The sequence below is a fragment of the Oenanthe melanoleuca genome, chromosome 1, assembly GCF_029582105.1.
Source record: "Oenanthe melanoleuca isolate GR-GAL-2019-014 chromosome 1, OMel1.0, whole genome shotgun sequence".
NCBI classification, from domain to species: domain Eukaryota; kingdom Metazoa; phylum Chordata; class Aves; order Passeriformes; family Muscicapidae; genus Oenanthe; species Oenanthe melanoleuca.
The window spans coordinates 72,338,896-72,358,021 of record NC_079333.1 but is presented as its reverse complement, the minus strand read 5'-3'; the positions used below and the strand labels follow the sequence as shown (position 1 = coordinate 72,358,021).

Genomic DNA, 19,126 nt, shown 5'->3' with positions numbered 1-19,126 from the left:
GAATACTCTAAATTTTCTTAGTAAAACTAAGCAACTTATAGAAACTGACTTTTTAAACAACATCTAAATAAATTTTCAAAACAGAGGAAAGTTGTATACACTGAGAATTAAATCAATCTTTAAGAACAAAGTGATTCAACATATAACGTTCAAAAATACCATTATTCTTTGAAGACAGAAAATGTCTTTCATGTGTGAAGTACAAACATAAAAGATGAAGTTCAGCCTCTCTGTATAAAGACAATTGAAGTGACTTCATTGGAGTTGTATCTGTTTGTGTTCAGTACAAACTGGGTTTACTAGATGCATGTATGGCCTTACTTATCTCAGGGTCCTTTCAATGGCAGTGATTGCTTTTAAGGAAGTCTTACAGTGTTGCCTGATCTGTTCCCAACCATCTTTTCTGATTTGAGCACTAGTGTAGTGATTTGATTGCTGAATCATCTGAAGTTTGAGCATTGTGTTTCTTCCCTTCAACCTGCAACCACCTTCATAAAGGGAAAGATACATTTACTTTAAAAGAGCAAAAGTAATCTTAAAACATCCTACCTGCTGCTTTGTCTTACTTTCTAGTTCATTATGTCTTGATATTTAAGGCAGACTTGACCTCTTGTAAGGTTGCAAGGCACCTGTCTGATATCTGGTTACACCAAACAGAGGCCACGATACTGAAAAATAATTGAACACAAAATAGTGATTCTTACAGTTATTAAGTGTGTTCAGGAGAGGATCTCACTTGAACTTTGCTTTTTTTCTTTTCAGCAATCTATTAAATTCAACCAGTATATTCTAAAATAAGTTATTTCAGTAGCCAAGTTAATATAAGATACTAACCATTTTTCTAATTTTGTCAGGTGCCTCTCCTAGAATAGAACATGTTAATAGATTCACTTTTGAAGTTGTTCCTTCTACTACTGCTTAGTCAATCTGGATCAAATAAGGCCATCTCAAAGTGCCCTTGAACACATGCTGTTTAAAGCTTTTAATTAGAAGGAGATAAAAATTTCTACTTAAATTGGGTTAAAGAAAATATACTTAGAGAGTTTTAGTACTTTCTTAGTGCAGTTGAAATTTAATGACCTGTGTGTATTTGTTTGTTTATTGTAGACTTGTATTTCCACAGAATTATGATGCTTTCTGTCCTACGTCATACAAAAACACCAGTTAAATTTTGGTTTCTGAAAAACTATCTCTCCCCAACATTTAAGGTAGGGGAAAAGTCCTCCTATTTTTTTTTTTTCTTTTAAAATTTAAGTAATTTTTTTTAAATTGTAATTGTCTAATTATATAATTCAAATTAAATTTTCACAGTGGAAAATAGTCCCTGAATCTATTAAATACTAGTGTTAGGTATAAGGTTCTTCTCTTCTGGAACATGAAGTCCAGTGATAAATTATAATAATCTATTTTCTTCTGATAGTCTCCAAGAGCTTACATGAAATGCTGTTTCTATTGGTGTAGCTGAGGGCACTCCTAAAACTAAGGGAACATTTTGTAGTCAGTAAGGCAAATATGACTGCAGCTGCATTGGAGCATTCAATCCTTTCCTTTTGCATCTTTGTGTGTCTCATATATGATATATGATGATTTTTGTTTTTTTTGTTCTTCTCCTAGGATGTAATTCCTCACATGGCTAAAAAGTATGGATTCAAGTATGAGTTGGTCCAGTACAAGTGGCCCCGCTGGCTTTATCAACAGACAGAAAAACAAAGAATTATCTGGGGCTACAAAATTCTTTTCTTGGATGTTCTTTTCCCTTTGGCTGTGGATAAAATAATATTTGTCGATGCTGACCAGGTAAGAAAAAATAATGGCATATAACTGTATGAGGAACTAATTTGGGCTTAAATTGTTCCAGTTTCATTGTCTGTAGCCATTTTATTTAGATGTTGGTCTCGAAAGATTGTTGCAATTATACAAACCTAACCAGTGGTGTTGCAGAATGTAAATGCAAGAATTTCACTTGTCTTCAGTCATGTGGACATTAAGAGTTTCTCTACACTGAGTTGTCCTAAATTGTCTGTGTGCAGAGAAGGCACCTGGAGACATTGTGTGTGTTCTTAAAGGTGCATTTCACTGAAAGCGTACTGGAGTGATTCTGTCCTTTGGGTGATAGTGAGAGGAATTCTCCACTTGGCCAGTCAGTTTCTGAGGTTATTTGGACTGTTTGAACAACTTCTAGATGGCTGAAATTCTTTAAAATTAATCCTATCTCTATTTTAAATTTGCATGCAGGAATGAACATTGTATAATGTACTGAAAGGCAAAGTGCTGTCTCAGATTAGTTGAGACACTTGATTGAAGAGTTTATCACAAGGTTATTAAAAAACCTTGAGACAAATTCTGATGTATTTTGGTCCTTTTCCAAAGCTCGAGAACAAATTAAATTTAGGTGTAGCAATGCAGACTGCAACTCTCTGCAGTTTCATCTGGATGCACCATCTGGGAACTCTGGTTGTCTGTCCTAACTACTGTAAGGACTTCTCAATAATTTGGTAGATATCTCCCAGTGGACTAGTTTATCTATACCCCACTGTCGGAGCGTCTGTGGGGGTTTTTTAATTAGAATTAAACATTGTGAAACCTGCTGCAATACCTACCCTCATAGAAATAGTACTAAATTATAAAAATAAACATAATCTTGTTTAGATTGTGAGAAGTGACCTGAAAGAACTGAGAGACCTAGACCTAAATGGAGCTCCCTATGGATACACCCCTTTCTGTGACAGCCGCAGAGAGATGGACGGGTACCGCTTCTGGAAATCGGGATACTGGGCTTCACACCTTGGGAAAAGGAAATACCATATTAGGTAGGACAACCTCTTACCCACTTCTGGTGCAGTCTGTGAATTTCATTAAAATCTGGGTGTTGATCACTGAGATATTCAAAAGCCATTCTCAGTGAGAGATGAATGAGGCAGGAATTCTGATGACATACTGATTTCAACATTTTATGGTAGTTCAGCCACTTAATAAAGAAAACTATCCCTTCAGGATGGGAACGTGTTTTAATTTCTTGTTACTTTTACTACTGTTATTAAAAAAAGAAAAGGTGAAACCCCAGAAATCTTCTTTTTTCTTTTTGTTTTTTTAAATCCTTTTAGTGCCTTGTATGTTGTGGACCTGAAGAGGTTCAGGAAGATTGCAGCTGGAGACAGGCTTCGGGGCCAGTACCAGGCTCTTAGTCAGGATCCAAACAGTCTGTCAAATCTAGATCAGGTATATGGCTTTGAGCATTTCTGGTTTATTTTCTTTATCTTTCTCAGTATGTATGGAATATTGTGCATCTCAACATAAGTGTTACATAATTCCAAAACTATTTGCCATTTACTGCTGTTTTAGCCCATTTTCAGGAGTGCATATGAGCAAATTCAGAAATCTGAATACTGATGATTATTTTTAATTTAAAAAATGAGGAAAAAACACAACTTACAGGACTTTCCACCTTTATTTGTAGTTGTTCTATGTTTTTCTGATGATAACCCTATATTCTGATAATGGTAATTATATTCTTGTTTAGCAAAAGCTTATTACCTTTTTCTTCCTTTTTTTCCATTAACGTAAATTGAATTTTCTTTTGTAAGTTAACTGCAAGTGCACTCTGGTGATTGCTGTGCATGGTCATCCTGGTGTGGCTGGAGTTTTTCTCACTTTGGGTGAACCTTAGAAGGCATCATAAGTGAGATTGTCCTTGCTTTTGGTGTTTTCCTTGTGGAATTACTAAAGCATGGAAGATTTTTACCTGCCTCTAGCAGCAACAGGATCCCAGAGTAGCAAAGTCCACATTGCTTAGTGCTTTTCCACACTCCTGCTCTGCAAGCAAGTTTCTCTCTTTTACACAAGGACATTATTGCCAATTGCATTTTTTTTCCAGAAATAAAAGTAAAATTTGAAAATAGTAGTTCTTATGATACTGGACAAAGAAAAGTAGAAATAGAGCCACACTAAAAACTCAGACTAGACTGGACACCTGGAGCTGGAGCAGCCTTTAGCTGTATGTTGAGAGCAAAAGGCTGATATAACAGTCAGAGCTTACATTTTTCTGGACAACAGAATGAATTACTGGCCCTGGTCACCTATGCAGAGTCCTGATGTGATAGAGGAGTGTATTCAGGTACAAGGTGTCTTTCAGAAAGACCTTTTAAGATTCAGAAGTTACAGGGTTTCCACCATAACACTGGGCTTCAGAAAATTGGTTTTATCTAATGTTCTCAAAATATTAAAACTTCTCATTTTAAGATTCTTATATTTCCAATTACAGCTTAAATACATGATAGCATATATCTCGTATAAGCCTGTTGGATTGAATCAAAAGCCACTTAAGGACCAGATGTTAAGGTAGCTAAATCTTGGCAGAATGGAATTGGAAGTACTTTATAAAGTGACTATTTCAAAGTAGTATTTTCATATTAATCTGGTTTGACTGTCTTCATTGCTACTTCTTACACAAAATATAGCAATACTCCTGGAAATACAAACCTCAGTGCAATGTATTTAAGACCTGGAGAGCTTTCATCTACTGATAAGGATGCATTATAACTCTTTTATTACTATTTTCATTTTAAATACTTGTCTGGAGTGCTCACTGCTCTTCTCAAAGAAGCAGCAATCTCAGCTCTCTGCTGATTTGCCAGCAGTGCCATCTTCATGGGTGGTAGTTAAGGTTCTTAAACCACAAAAGAGAAGTAGATAGGAGGGGAAATGGTGATTTTAAATGCCAAGGAGAATAAGTATAGAACTCCTAGGGAGAAAAAATTACACCTCATAAAAGCTAGACTTCCAGTACAGCAATTTTGTTCGGAGGGTTTTTTGTATTTTTTTTTTGTTTTGTTTACTTTCAGTCCTGAAACTAACAGCTGACTTTCTACTTTTTACTGCAAGTAACAATTTTTAAATTCACAGTTTCTAAAAGTACTGTAGTAGCTCAGGAATTTATTTCATTTAGAAAATCAGAGAGGCCCAATATATATTCATGTATTTCAAACAATTTTTCAGTACTAATGTCTATATTTGAATTAAATTGTATGTCTTTCATAATGCAGCAATATGTGCTATTTTATTCTGTCACGTTTAGCAATGTGAATTGGCAGAATAAGATGTGACTAATACTTGAGTATAGGCATTTATTCTAAAATATAATGTAAGGGTTGCACACATGAGGGAGCTTCTGAGTGGATGTAGCAGTTATTGCCCCTGCTCGTTGTAACTCTGGCCAGAGTAGCTGCAGCGAGTGACTGCCTGAGCTGTTCCTCGTTTATTGATGCTGCTCCCTGCATTCAGCCAGATCTTGGTTCAGAGTTTACCTGACTATGTAATAAAGGTCAAAAAAAAAAAAAAACAAACCCAGAAGTGAAGAACATAGCCAGAATAGCAGTTTAAAGCTTTTCCTTCTCAAGCTCATGTTCCTGAATCCATTTTCCTAGAAGCTGTCTCAATTTCGAGTTGTGGCATAATCCTGTATTATATGTTTTTTGAGTCAGGGTTTTTTTTTCTAAATTTAAGGAATGGAAAGCTGGTTTGAATTTTCCTTTTTAGAAGTATTTATGGTATGACAGGCAGTGTCTGAACAAGGGGTATCAGACAGAAGTATTGCTTATGTCAAGCTAAAGGAGGACAGATGTAAGGACCAGAAAATATTATTTGACAAATGAGAGGTGGAATTGGCCATCAAAATGAGCATGACTGAGTATTGAATCTACTTGGAAAAGAACTAGGTGAGCCTTTAGAAGGAAATGTAAGAACAATTTGCAGAAATGGTTATAGCAAAAATACTTTTAAATAGCAGCCTGATAATCAGTTACGTTACCGTCAATGCTAATATATGGTTTTACAAAATTTGTACAGGATCTTCCCAATAATATGATTCATCAAGTCGCCATTAAGTCTCTCCCTCAGGAGTGGCTGTGGTGTGAAACCTGGTGTGATGATAAATCTAAGAAAAAGGCTAAAACAATAGACCTGGTGAGTTGATCCCAACTTTAAATAAGTTGTACAGATTAACAACTTTGCTGTCATTTCTGGGGCTTTTCAGGTTAAGTCTGTCATGTCTCGAAGGCAGCCTTGCTGAAAGGCACTGCAACATTCCATCCTTTCCCTTGAAACATTTTCTCCTCTGAGACCTCTCCCACTTGCTCTGTACCAAATCTGCTTACATTAAAGCTGAAGACTCTACCAAAAAATTAAGTGTTGTTGTCTCTTAACCGGATGGGATTGAGACTTTTCATGCCCTTACATGTATTCTCCTTACAATCTTTCCATAGTCAGCCAAGTTACTGGAACTGTGAGGAAGTGCTGTTACCTGTCTGGGCACTATGGGCTGCTGTCATTCTCCCCACATAGAAGATCCCTCTAGAACATGAACATTATCATGGTTTTCTTGGTCTGTTTCATTGCTATAAACAGGAGATAAAGCAAAGTTTTAAAAGCATAATTCTCAGGACACTATCCATGTTTAGGAAGAAGAAAGTTTCTATGGGAATAGAAACAGAGACAAAAATCTCTTTCCTGTCATTATTATTATCCCCATTCCATTTTTCCCCATTTAGATTTTTTGACAACACAGACACACACATTTTGTGATGCTTTAGACATAATTTGAAAAAAACCAGACAGTTGGAACTTGGTGTGATTTTTTCAGTATGTAAATAATTTTGTTTTCTTTGTGTTTTTACAGTTGTTAAAATTAGTTTGTTTGTGCTCTAAAGACAGGTGCTCTCTGTTCAAAACCCACATCAGGTTCAGTTTCAATGTGCCAATGTCAATCTTGCATCTCCCTGGGCAGCTTTGTCTAAATCTTACTAGTCTTGTGCCAGCCATGTCTTGCTATACTTACAGTCAGCAAAAAGAAAAGTATTTGCAGTTCATTTCAGGTAAATTCTCTGTTATTTTCACCTTTGCTTTGTTTACATCTATGTGTGTTTTAAACTTTTAGTGCAACAACCCCCAAACCAAAGAACCAAAACTGAAGGCTGCTGCCCGGATAGTTCCTGAATGGGTTGATTATGACTCTGAGATCCGAAACCTAATACAGCAAATTGAAAGAGAGAAGAAAAATCTAACATCATTATTTCAGAAAGGTAATTTACATGCATATTCAGCTGTTAGCTTTTAAAAATTAAATATTAGTCTAGTTGAAATTGAGATTGGGGTCAGTAGGCACAAATCTTGTATTTGTGTAATTTCCCTTGTTCTTAGAGAAATGGTGTGGGGCTTGATAGTTGTGTGATGCTTCTTTACACAGGATTTATGCTGACAGGACAAAACCTTTTGTTTCATGCCAGAATCTAAGAGAAAGCTCAGCAGTGTCCTTTTCCTGGACCTCAAACACAACCAACAGTCACACAAAATTCTAGCCACAAATATTGAATAAAGCACATTAGCTTAGACTTCACTTAGATAATTTAAAGTTCATGTCTATTAAGCAGTAGGGAACTGAGTATTAATTGGCCTCTGCATCTCTCACTCCAGGCTTATCTATCCAGGCCTTTTTGCACTAGACTAAATTCTATTTTAGTTAGTTTGGGGGTGGAATTTGTTTTTTTGTTCTTTTGTTTTCAGTTTTTTTATAAAATTATTTTTAAATTTAATTAAATGAAAAACCCAGACAAAACAAAACACAAAACAAACAAATAAACAAAAAAAATACAAACACAAACATACAGAGCTCCCAGGAAGACTTGACTTCTTGGACTAATGTGAAACAAAACGAAAAGATGATCTCAGCTCTCAGGGTTGAAGAAAAAACTTAGCAGATAAATATTTAAAAGTTTTGAGTGGAGGAACAAAATCACTTTTCCTTATAATGAATTCTTAGTGGGTTTTATTCTTTGTGAAAGCTTCTGGTAGGCTTGTAGGAAGGTTCCAAAAATGAAGTTCATGTTGCTGAACTGACTGATTAGCAGAAAATGGAAAGTAAAAGGTTTTCTCAACATCTTACAAACCCAGGCACTATCTTCATGCAACTCTTCTGTGTATTTTTTCCCCTTGTTTCCAGGTCTCAAGCATGATGAACTTTAGCACAGCCCGTGACCAGCTCCAGAGTCTTCTGGGAAGGACTGAATGGAATTTACAGCATTCTTTAATGTGAAGTCAACTATTTTATAACTTAAAGTGTTATTTAAAGCATTTGAATGCAATACAAAAATGAGAAATCCACAGGTACTTGGGGGTTTGGTGTTTTTTAACTGGTATGGAGCAGCTTTCCCAATGGCTTTGCTTTTCTTTTCCTTCTTCAAAGTACAGTTTGCCCAGAGGACTTTGGAATATGAACAAAGATGTGTTCAGCATTGTCATTCTAGGGGAGGACATACACATTAAATATGTACTTGAAAACTGTATTCCATGCATTTGGCTACTGTATTTCAAAAATTTTGGTTATATGCCCATAGTTTAGTCCTTCAAAAAATGCTGTGATCACAAGAAAGAATTCAATAAAAAAAATGTCTAATTTAGACCACACAAAGATTCCTCCATGTGGAAGCTAAAATCAAGGAATGACACTCTGCATTTATTATACAGGATTACTGCACTGTTACAGATTTTTAAAACTATTGCTTCTTAGGCTCCTTTTGGCCACTTAAATATAGTGTGTGATAAAATTTCATCGTGGTTGTGGTTGAGGTGATTTTCCAACCACCATACATTGCACCAGAAGGTCAGTACCTGAAAGCTGCTTCTACTCACTTTTGATTATCATCATCCTTCCTGTTTATAACTGAAAAGAAAATAATAAAATATGTATTTTTTGACTACCACTGGTGTCTCCTGTAATTTTCTAAAAAACCGTTGCTTTAATGGGATACTGACATTTTGATCCCACAAAAATTGCAGGGAAAAGTTCCTGCAATACACATACTTGAAAATGGGGAATTTGTGTCTTCAAGTGAAATCTAGTGCCTTAAATACAGACCCTGTTTTTCAGGCTGTGCTGGTTTCAAAATGGCATTGGATGAGACCACACATTCTTATAAGAAGTCTTCCACTTTAAATGCTTGAAGTTATAGAAGACTAGGTAATTTGCACTAAGTGGGTGAATCAGCAAGGATTGCACACTATTTCCATAGCAGCAAATAACTGAATAAACAATAAGAGAAATGAAGCAGATTTTGTATCCACTGTCATTGCCCTCAGCTGTTGGTCATTTACAATTTCTTACAGTAAGAGTAAGTATTTAAAATCACACATTGCTGATATTTTTCAAGCCATAGTACTAAGGAATGTGAGACGTGCAGGTTTTTTTACAGCTCTTTATATTCTCTGTGGTTTTACCTTTATGTATTTTGAACAGTTTTAATATGTCGCATACAGAATTTTAAATGTCTTTTGTGGGATTTCCTTCGTATGACATATCCAATGGAGTATTTTCTCTGTAACCCAATAGCAAAAGTCAGTAAAGCCTAAAAATGTCAGTTCTCTTTATGTCTGTCCCATTTCAGTGCAGGAGCTCTTCTGTTATGCTCCTCTTAATTACTTCAGGACAGCATGCAGCAAGTCAAACACGTTTGAACATAAACTTTAAGTTGGTATTTTTCTACTACAGAGATGGACTTAGGAGATGCCTGTGCACCATTATTATAAATTCCATTTATAACAAGGAAGTAACTGATGTTCCATAGCAAAGGACAATATACCCCAAACCATTATTCAACTGTTTTCTGAGCTTGTATTTCCATCCTGCTGCCTGACTCTGCAGCAGCATTTCACATGGATCTGCCTTGGCTTGAAGAATATATTGGAAAACTTGCTTTAGGACAGAAGTTCCAGGTTCCTTAAGAAACTTTCATTCTCTTTAATTACGATTATCTGTGTGAGAATGTTATGCAGTATAAAAAGTGGATAATTCATGCACTGATTTCATTTTCTCTGTGGCATCCTGTTCTTTTTAAAATTGGGTTATGTCTACTGGCTTTAAAAAAAGAAATAGTTATTTAAATACTATTTCCTTGAGATTGCTTAAATGATTAGAATATAATTTATAAATGTAATTTGCTGGAGATATTTTGAAGATGTAAAAGGTTTCATGCAATTTTCTACATTTTTTTATGTATTTGTACAAAATGTTCTAGTGTTTCTCTTTTTCTGCATAATACTACTTTCAAAGAATGCATTTTTTGAGATATACAATGGTTTATAAAATAAGAAAGGTCCCACAAATATATTCACCTACTTTTTAAAGATCTCTTTAAGGCAGCACTTTGTGCTATTAGCATGTCATTATATTTTTAATATTAAATCCATGGATTGTGTATGTTGTACAAAACATTAAAAAGTACCACTGGAGAAAGAAAGGTGGATTATTCTCTGTTTTCCCTTTTTGTATTACACAATAACCGTTCCCTACTTGGTTAACAAATCCAAAGGAAAAAAAATGGCAGGAAGTCCTAACTGTCTTTCATTTATAGAAAGTATATTTGCAGGGAAGCAACAGCAATGTTCAAAACAAGGCATCTGCTATGAGGTGAGGTGCAGAGAGGCAGAGAGAGCTTATTTTTTATTTCCAGTCTGTGTGCTCTGCCCTGTGAAAGGGAAGAAAAGACAGCCTGGTTTAGACTGTTACCAAAATATGGTGCAACTCAGTAAATAAGCAAAAGAATATTTGAACTATTCAAAGGGGTTTTACAATTTATAGTGCTATGACACAGAAAAGACACTGTCTTGATCTTGAGGTCAGCTGGTAAGTTTAACAGAAAATTAACAAGCCAGGCATTAATGCAATATTGTTGATGAGCCAGAGCTTTAGTATTAAAAACACTTCTCAGTAATGTTCCTTTTAACCCATTCCCTGAATCAAGTACTTGCCTTCAGTCTGAGACTTCATGGAATCACAGGCTGCCAGGTTGAAAAGGACCTTTGGCAAAAGCATGGTCCAGACAAGATGACCCAGCACCCAGTCAGGCAAATCTGTGTCCAGCATTTCCCATCCCAGGGATATTCCGTGGGCTGGTTGTTCTCACTGTGAAATCAGCACTCAGCAGGGCTTCTACAGTTGCTGTAGCTGACTTCTATTCATCCAAAGTTCTCCTCCACACAGAACGTGGCTGCTCCCTTCTCTTGTCCCCTGCCTGCAGAAGTGCCCTGTGCATTTCTGTACAGCTCCAGCTTCAAACCTGAAGAGTAGGGCAAGGAAAGAAGGGAAGACAAATACACAGCAGTGCTTTCAGTGCTTTCTTGTCATCATAAATATCTTTATTGTGAAAAATACCGTAAAATAATTCCCACAGTTCTAGAAAAAACAGTTCTTGCTTTGTAGATTTATGATTCCATATAAAGACATTTTATAATTTGAAACATTTGATAAATCTCTGGCTAGCTTTACTTATCCTTCTTAAAACATGAAACTACTATGTAGGTGATTTGCTGAGGGGAAAAAAAAAAATTATTCTCCCATTTATTTTGTTACGGCTTTATGGACAAAAGTGTGTATTATAGAGCAAACAATACCTTACAATAAGGCACTTTTAAATACAACTAACCTGCTGTGCTATCCTGGCTAGTTTCCAGCAAAGCTTCTATAAATCACAGCCCTAAACAGAAGAATAATTCTTGTTCCAAACACTGGTCTGAAAACTGAAATGATAACAAGCGTTAAGGTATTGGGTTTTTTAAAAAAGTTTAAGCTAACACATTTTCTGCATATGTCACAAGTTTGAGCTCTTCAGTTTGTAATTCACTTTGAATCTCTTTTAATACTGATTATTGTATCAGTGTTTTACCAAGTAAAATATGCTCCCCCCAACCTGCATTTTAAGTAAGTTGGAAACAACTTCTTAAAACTGAAAGAACTCCACAGAGAAAGTTTGCATCTCATACAGGCCAATAATGGGAACGATGCTTCACGCACATCTCAGGGTTGACAAACTACCAAGACATTTACTTCAATGTTCAGTTACTGAACATTATTGCACTACAGACACCCACAAATAAATAAAAAGGCGACTTCAGCTTCCTTGTGTGTCGCCTGCATCATTAACACTCAGCGTGGTACCAGCACTTCATTCTCCAGAGTCACGTCAGGAAATGCAGCGCCAGAGCTGGAGAGCCTTGCAATATAAATGGTTTCCTTTTAACACAACTTTGTCTTTCTGTGTTTCCAGAATACTTCAACCTTCAGAACAGCACCGGGGTGGTAACACTTGTTGTAAACAGCAGCTGCTCAATACTAGAGGAAAGCCTTTTCTCCACTGTGGGTTTTTTGCTATTGTTTCCAAGAACCTGTTTTCCAACAGAAGGAATCTATGAACAGCAATCACGCATTAATCATCTTCCCTCTTCTACTGACTACATTCAAGCCTTTTTGTTCTTAAAATGTCATTTTCTCATTCCCATTCATTCATTTTCAAAATGCACACGGTCCTTTTTTGTTCCTGAATGCTCTCAGCCTACAGCAGCACTGTCCTGCTGCTTCTGAGAAACAATCCCACACTGCTCCAGCATCAGTGCCTTGTATGAAGAATTTACTCATGAGGGAACATCTTATTCCTTCTGTAGACAAAAAGAAATTAAACAATTCTCTCAACTCAAGCTTTTAAAGAGGACTTATTCTCAGCAGTCCTCTGGCACACAAGCACAGCTGTCTGTAGTCTTTATTGTGACTTCCCACAGCCCAGCACTCCTGCATGTACAAAATCAGGCACATTGCTCACATTGCTCATTCAATACTCCTTTAAAAGCAGCCCCTGGTGTAGTGAACAAGGGAATACAAAAGTGTTCCAATAGCTCGCACAACCCCAGGGTAGCACAGCTGGGTCAAGCTCACTCCTCAGGGCACAGGACTGACAAGAGCTGCAGAAGGACAAGAGACAGCCACCCCCCACAGCTACCTGCCCAACTTTAGGCAAGCAGCAAGCAGCAGGTGCACAGAGGCCAAGCCCATGGCGCAGCAAGTTCCTCACTGTGCAGTCAGTTCCTGTGTCTGAGCCCCAGCCACTGACAGCCCTGCCAGCCTCGAGGACTCTGAACAGCCCTGAGCATCTCCAACACTTCAAGCTAAAACATTTCTAACAGATTACAAGCACAAGTTGTACTTCTAGAAAATTATTCAACTTGGTGAACATCCAACACTGGATTTTAACAGGCTGCTGTGATGATTTTGTACCATAAACCATTAGAAATCACCACACAAGCTCCTCAGGATGAAAATAAATTTGTGAACATTAACCTTTAAATTGCTGTTGAAAAACATTTTATAAAACCACATAGCCTCACAATTACGTTGGTGAAGTACTTGAAGCAGGAGCCAATGGTTCTGCTTGCTTAAACAGCAACTTCATCTACAGTAAGAAACCACCCCCCTTTCAGACTGAAGGCCTTATTTGCTAATTTCATTTGTTTTACTGAGGCAGCTTAGGTTTTCAAGTGTCAGGAGTTGAAGCAAGAGAAGATTCCTATCATCTGATTATTATTTTCCAGTTAAAATCCAATCAAGAGAACACTGATGAACTGTAATTCTTGCATTACAAGAAAACAGCTGCTGATGAAACTCAGTAATTATGTCAGTAATTATGACAGATGCAGTTACAGAATGAAGATTCCTCACTCCTACCAGCTGCAGCCCTGGTAACACCACACAGCGCATTCACACAACTCCACCAACTACACCAAACCCATTTTAAGTACGTGCAAGTAGAAAAAAATTAAAACAGACTTTTGGCTAGTGGGAAGTGAGTCCCTTTTTTTGCACACAGCTGTCTCTGCAGTAACGATGCTCTTACATGAAACATGAAATTACTATCATTTCATGTAGTACTAACTCCCTGTTGCCTCACCCAGCAGAATTAAGTTGTATTACTCCTGTAGTACACTCACATCACAACCTTCTCAGTTCTGACTTTATGTACAGAACCAACAAATTGCTGCAGAATCAGGGAAACATCACATCAAATTTTCTGCTCAAATCTCAGGCAGATATTTTGTTAAAGTGCAACCTACTCAAAAATCATACCTAAACAAACACCCAAAATCACAATCAGAAAAGAAGCATTTTGAAAAACGAGTCGTTCCCCCACCCCCACCTTAACTGCTGACAATTCCACCAAGGAAATCACCCCAATTAATTTCAGGTTAGTGAATAACAAAGTGAGCAGGTATTTCAGATACAGTTACTCCCAAGCACTTTGTTCAGAGCGAGTGTTGGGACTGGTTCAGCGCGCAGCCTCTTCCCCACCTCGACACTGCCAACATCAATCCAGCAGGTGGTCACTTGGGTTTCCTCTTAAAAATACTGGGAGATGGATCATTCTGCTGAGCACAACCAACAGTTTGTTAACGTAGAGACTACTGTAACTACCCTTGCCATGTTTATTAGGCCCCAATCCAGAAAAATATTTACATGTGTTTTTTATCTTTAAGCATATACTTGAGTTCTAAATTTGTGTTGTCCTAAGTAGCATCTTACTGTTTTTTCCATCTGTAGGAATAAACATGTCCTGCATATCCACAGCAAATACATAGGCAGCACAACCCCCATCATTGTGAGTCTGTCAAGCTCATCAAAAACCAAACCCAATGAAAGAAAAAAGGAGCTTTCTTCTAGTGCAGTAAGACTCTGGGTTAAGGACAACATTATAGAAATTAAGATTTTTGGGTCTTGAACTGAGAGACTTTTTATTTTTCAACGAATTAAGTAAAAAACAGCAGCAGCCACCAGAAACAGTCTTGGCTCTAACTGAAGTGAAATTTGAATGTAAATGGTCCTCCTCCAGAACCAAAGGGGTTGAATCCTTGCCATGTGTTCCAGCTCCTGTGGAAAGGGTTATTGCCACCCTGCTGACTCTCTGCATCCAGTGGGTCCTCTCCTGCATCGAACTTCCGCCTCATTTCTAGAGGAAACAAAATCAAAGTGGAATCATGGCACAGTTTCCCTGGAGTACTTCAGTTGCCGTTATAATCTAAATGCAGTTTGCAATAGCACTTGAAGCAGAAGGAGATACACGTATCCTTGACATAAGTATATCCAGAGTTTGTCAATCCTAGAAATCTCTACAAGATTTTACCCCTAGAAGAGACCTTCAAAATATAATTTTTACTTGACTTTTAACAAAAGTCACTGAAACACAATAATTACAGATTACATCTGACTTCATGCAACAGATTGGATACAAGTATTAGTGCACTGCTTTCTCAAGATGGGTAAGGGCAGAAAGGGAAAAAGAGAACCTTAAATCCTTGTTTATGATTCACACTTCTGTCCTTGATGTAAAAAAGTAACTAAAAATATGAAGTTACTGCATCATTACCTGGGTCAGTGAGGACTTCTTTAGCAGCTGCGATATCGATGAATTTCTTCTCTGCTTTCTTCTTTTCTTCCTCACTCTGGAAGTTATCAGGATGCCACTGGGATGCCAGCTTTCTGTAAGCTTTTATGATTTCTTGCTTTCGAGCATTTCTGGATGGATAAAATTTCAGATAACTTCATTTTCTGATTGCTAGTATGCCACACTAATGAAGTTTACTTTAAACACTGAGACACTAATTAAGGGCATTGGGAAAGTTATGAGGTGCTGCTACCCTTCTGCAAGTGGCATTGAAGACTCCTTACATAAAACAAAGGAAGCAAGTTGCAACCTTAAGCAGAGATTCCTCACTCTCTCCTTCACCACCCATATATTTCTCTTGGAAAGATGCTACTGCAGAATATTCCTCAGTCTGAGGAATTTACCATCAGATGAATAACAAAATACAGACATCAAATTAGTTCACAATTGGAAGGACAACCAATACTAGTTCAGAACTTTGCTTACTCTTCATTAGCAAAGGAAGTTGTTCAGTCAGTCCTTTCAGACCCTTCCAATCTATCACACTATCTACCACAATTCTTCTTACTTTTAGTAATTCTTGCCAGTCTTCATTTCTTTCTCAACTCATTCATACAAATCAGGATCATCTACACTAAGAATTTCTTTCTAAAGAATTTATTTCCTCTCTTCTTGCTGTTGTTTTTCCATTCTTTCCAAAAGAATTGTAAACAAATGCCACTTTACAAGCTGAATACTAAAAGTACAGCAGAAGAGTGAAGATAGCAAGATACAGAACAAAAATTAACACTCAGCAGAACAAATTCAAGTGATCAGCCCTCAAAGTACTGGTTTAAATAACAACCTTTCACATGATCATCTCATCTCACCTTTTTACTCCCAGGATTTTATAATAATCCCTCTTCTGTGATTGCTTCAGCATTCTCTGGGCACGTTCCAGCCCTTCCCGAATCTGTTGGTCATTTTCGCTATTGGCTTGAGCAGTCTCATAGTCTTTAATTGCTTTTATAAAAAAAGTCAATGAGAAAAGGTTACACAACTCTACAAACTTTCAGTTAAAGAACTCAGCCACCCAACAAAACTGAAACTTTGTGATTGCCACATATTAAAAGCAAAACTTTTTTTGGGAACTTTTTTCTAAATTAGAAACCCTTGGAATGGAGGCAATTCATTTTCACATGTGAATTAGGTAATTTTCATTCTTTAGGCTCATCACACTTGTGGGAAGGGAAAGAGAAGGGAGGGTACCAATGTAGGGTTGCAACATTCTCTGGACGTTACTGCAGTTACAAGGATGAACATAATGAGTATCTAGACTGGGATGAGGAAACAGAAATTAAGAGGAAAGATTCAGCAATTAGTACTTGAAAAGCCCACTGCACACTGGTCCCACATTGTTGTTCAACTGAAGGATAAATTAACTAGTCTTTAAACTAATATTCATTCTTCTCCCCCAGTCTGCACTTGGGCTACACAATAGAAACTGCCCTCCTCTTTGGTGATAATAAAGACAGATTTGGGACTACCAACAAGTTCATATTGTTAGCAAAAGGCAAATACTGACTTTTTTACACCTCTGCATGCATAATATGCAAACAGTTACATTTCAATGGGTTTTTTTCCAAAGGCAAGCTCTCACTTTTATTTCAAGAGTTGCATTTCTCAGGAACTAAAGCAAGAGAAGAAACTTTTAAGAAATTTGATGTCTACACTTCTTGAAGTAAATTCTATTATTACTGCAAGGGCTTAAGACACCAAGTTTATATATTCTTTACTACCAAAATTTATCAAGGGAAGCAAGTTGAAGTCTTTAATGAGACTGCTCTTCTTTCACTACTATAATCCTCAAGGTCTCATTCGCAGATCCAAGTCTCTTAGGTTTCTCAAGTTAGACAAAGTACTTGCATCAGATTATTTCCAAGCAGATGCTATTTCTCAGCAGGTGTTACATTTGTTTTTCACTGTTTCTGAGCAAAACAGCAGGAAGTACTAATGAATTTGTATTACCCAGACATCTGATACCACTGCAATCTTGTTTCAGTTACTGAAAAAGAAAATCAAAAAAATATTGCCAGAGCCCAAACAATTTCCTAGGCCGCTACAAACCAAACAAAATTTCTAATTATTTTCACATCATAGGACACTGCCTCTGCTGCTTAAAGCATTTTGGCTTCTACTGGTATTTTGAATCATTTGTCCAGTAATTTAAAAAAAAAAAAAAAAAAACAAAACAGGAGTGTGCACTAATATGTGTGTTGAACATGCTATCAAAAGTAATAAAAGCAGTGAAAATGCAGGGATTTCATTATGCTGCTTTATTGTTTCAATAATTTTAAGCCCCACTGAAATGAATCTGCTTCAGGTAATACTAGGAGGGGCTAGCAGAATGTCCTGCCAAATGCAGGTCAGATTTCTCAACCTCACTTAGCACCTCATCACCATCATGGTGCTGTAGTGGGAGACCTGCTCAAGGGGTCAACTACTTGCCATGATAGTATCTGATTTCTCTTCTTTTTTTCTAAATCAACTTCCTTATTTAAGGACTGCAAGCATTAAGCACAAGAGAAGGTGATTCAGAGCTGAACACTGCAGAGTGAATGCACTCAGCACACTCAGCAAGTACCCACTGCACTTTCCCTCTTTAATTTTGATGGTACACTCCAGCGTTGGGAGAGCTAACTGCTCTCTCCGTCTGAGGGGTGAGGGTTGGAAGCAGGTAGAGCAGGACGGCAGCTTCATGACCACAAGAAGTTTGCTATGAAGTCAGGAGACTTATTACTAATTCTTAGTTTGTCAAGTAAGATATTTAATCAATTCTTTTGAGTCACTATTGCTAAAAGCAGTAGTATCTCACAAACAGAAGAGTCACTGCTGCTTCTTACTGGCCTGCAATTTCAGAAAGCTTGCTTTCATCCTGCTTCATGACCTGAAAGGAACAACTACTTCCCAGTGTCACTTTTAATTTAAATACTTCAGTCAAATCTAACTCTCATTATATCAATACAAGAATCTTCATGATCTCTCAAAAGGTAATGATAATGTATCACTAAACAACTTTGCTGGCTTTAGTATCTTGCCTCAATTTTTAAAATGGAGACAGATTAATTCTGCATGTGTAATGATGGCCAATTTCTCATCAAACATGAGTAACTGCAGACAACCATCCATGCCAAGAGTGCTAGAGAAATAACAGAACCAGCTTATGCTCTTACTAAAACCTCTGCAGTAGTAAAGTTGGGAGAGGGAAAAAAAAGAAAACAGAAAAAATTTGGTATGTTCTGACCAATTTTGAAACAGCAAGGCAGTTTTTTTCCTTTTTTGACAAAACTTGTGCTCTAGACAGATAGACTCCTGTACTTGAGATATACCAGAAATGGAGCCATCAAACATCTGTCTCTGTAGACAAGCCCTGGATTCCATGTGATTATGAAGTAATTAAAACCATTTCATGAACACAGCTATATACAGTGAACCACATCTTGAACACTTAACAATAATCACCTTCAAAGTTCTGAATTACAAGTACTTTGAAATTTCCAACCTTTAACAGGAAAATAGGTGCCCCCAGCTTGATTTTTTTTTTTTTTTTTTTTTTTGAGGGAAGAATGAGAATCATTTTGTCCCTTTAAATACAAGACTACAATTTTAATTGCTCTGGTGTTCTCCATGGCAAAGAGAAACCAGCTATCAAAGGATAAATGAAGACACCTCCAGGCAGAGGAACATTAATGGGCTGTAATGCTGCTGATGGAGGCTCTGCTGGAAGGCAGTGTGTAACTACAACCACCTCACTGCTGTCAAGGGCAGGAGGAAGGCACAGAAAATGCTACAGGACCAGGAGAAGCACAGCTCTGCTCTAGCATGGTTCTTCACTT

General features: G+C 37.1%; 2 protein-coding genes across 4 annotated transcripts in view; one reads left to right on the top strand and one right to left on the bottom strand.

Annotated features, from left to right (window-relative positions):
• UGGT2 (UDP-glucose glycoprotein glucosyltransferase 2) overlaps window positions 1-8,753 on the top strand; it is a 74,758-nt gene extending 66,005 nt beyond the window's left edge. For 2 of the 3 annotated variants that reach the window (XM_056496442.1, XM_056496434.1), the window contains exons 33-39: window positions 1,124-1,208; window positions 1,615-1,797; window positions 2,650-2,810; window positions 3,105-3,219; window positions 5,845-5,961; window positions 6,932-7,076; window positions 7,994-8,753. In XM_056496442.1, coding sequence (XP_056352417.1) covers window positions 1,124-1,208; window positions 1,615-1,797; window positions 2,650-2,810; window positions 3,105-3,219; window positions 5,845-5,961; window positions 6,932-7,076; window positions 7,994-8,016 — 829 coding nt within the window. In that variant the 3' untranslated portion in view covers window positions 8,017-8,753. Of the gene's footprint in view, window positions 1-1,107; window positions 1,209-1,614; window positions 1,798-2,649; window positions 2,811-3,104; window positions 3,220-5,844; window positions 5,962-6,931; window positions 7,077-7,993 lie in introns of those variants that run through there. The other variant, XM_056496448.1, reaches the window with a different exon arrangement.
• A 2,406-nt stretch (window positions 8,754-11,159) lies between these two features.
• The window catches only part of DNAJC3 (DnaJ heat shock protein family (Hsp40) member C3), a 31,922-nt gene continuing 23,955 nt past the window's right edge, over window positions 11,160-19,126 (bottom strand). Inside the window, exons 10-12 of the mRNA XM_056484928.1 lie at window positions 16,121-16,253; window positions 15,234-15,382; window positions 11,160-14,816 (exon numbers count right to left, since the gene is read on the bottom strand). Coding sequence (XP_056340903.1) covers window positions 14,659-14,816; window positions 15,234-15,382; window positions 16,121-16,253 — 440 coding nt within the window. The 3' untranslated portion in view covers window positions 11,160-14,658. The remainder of the gene's footprint in view (window positions 14,817-15,233; window positions 15,383-16,120; window positions 16,254-19,126) is intronic.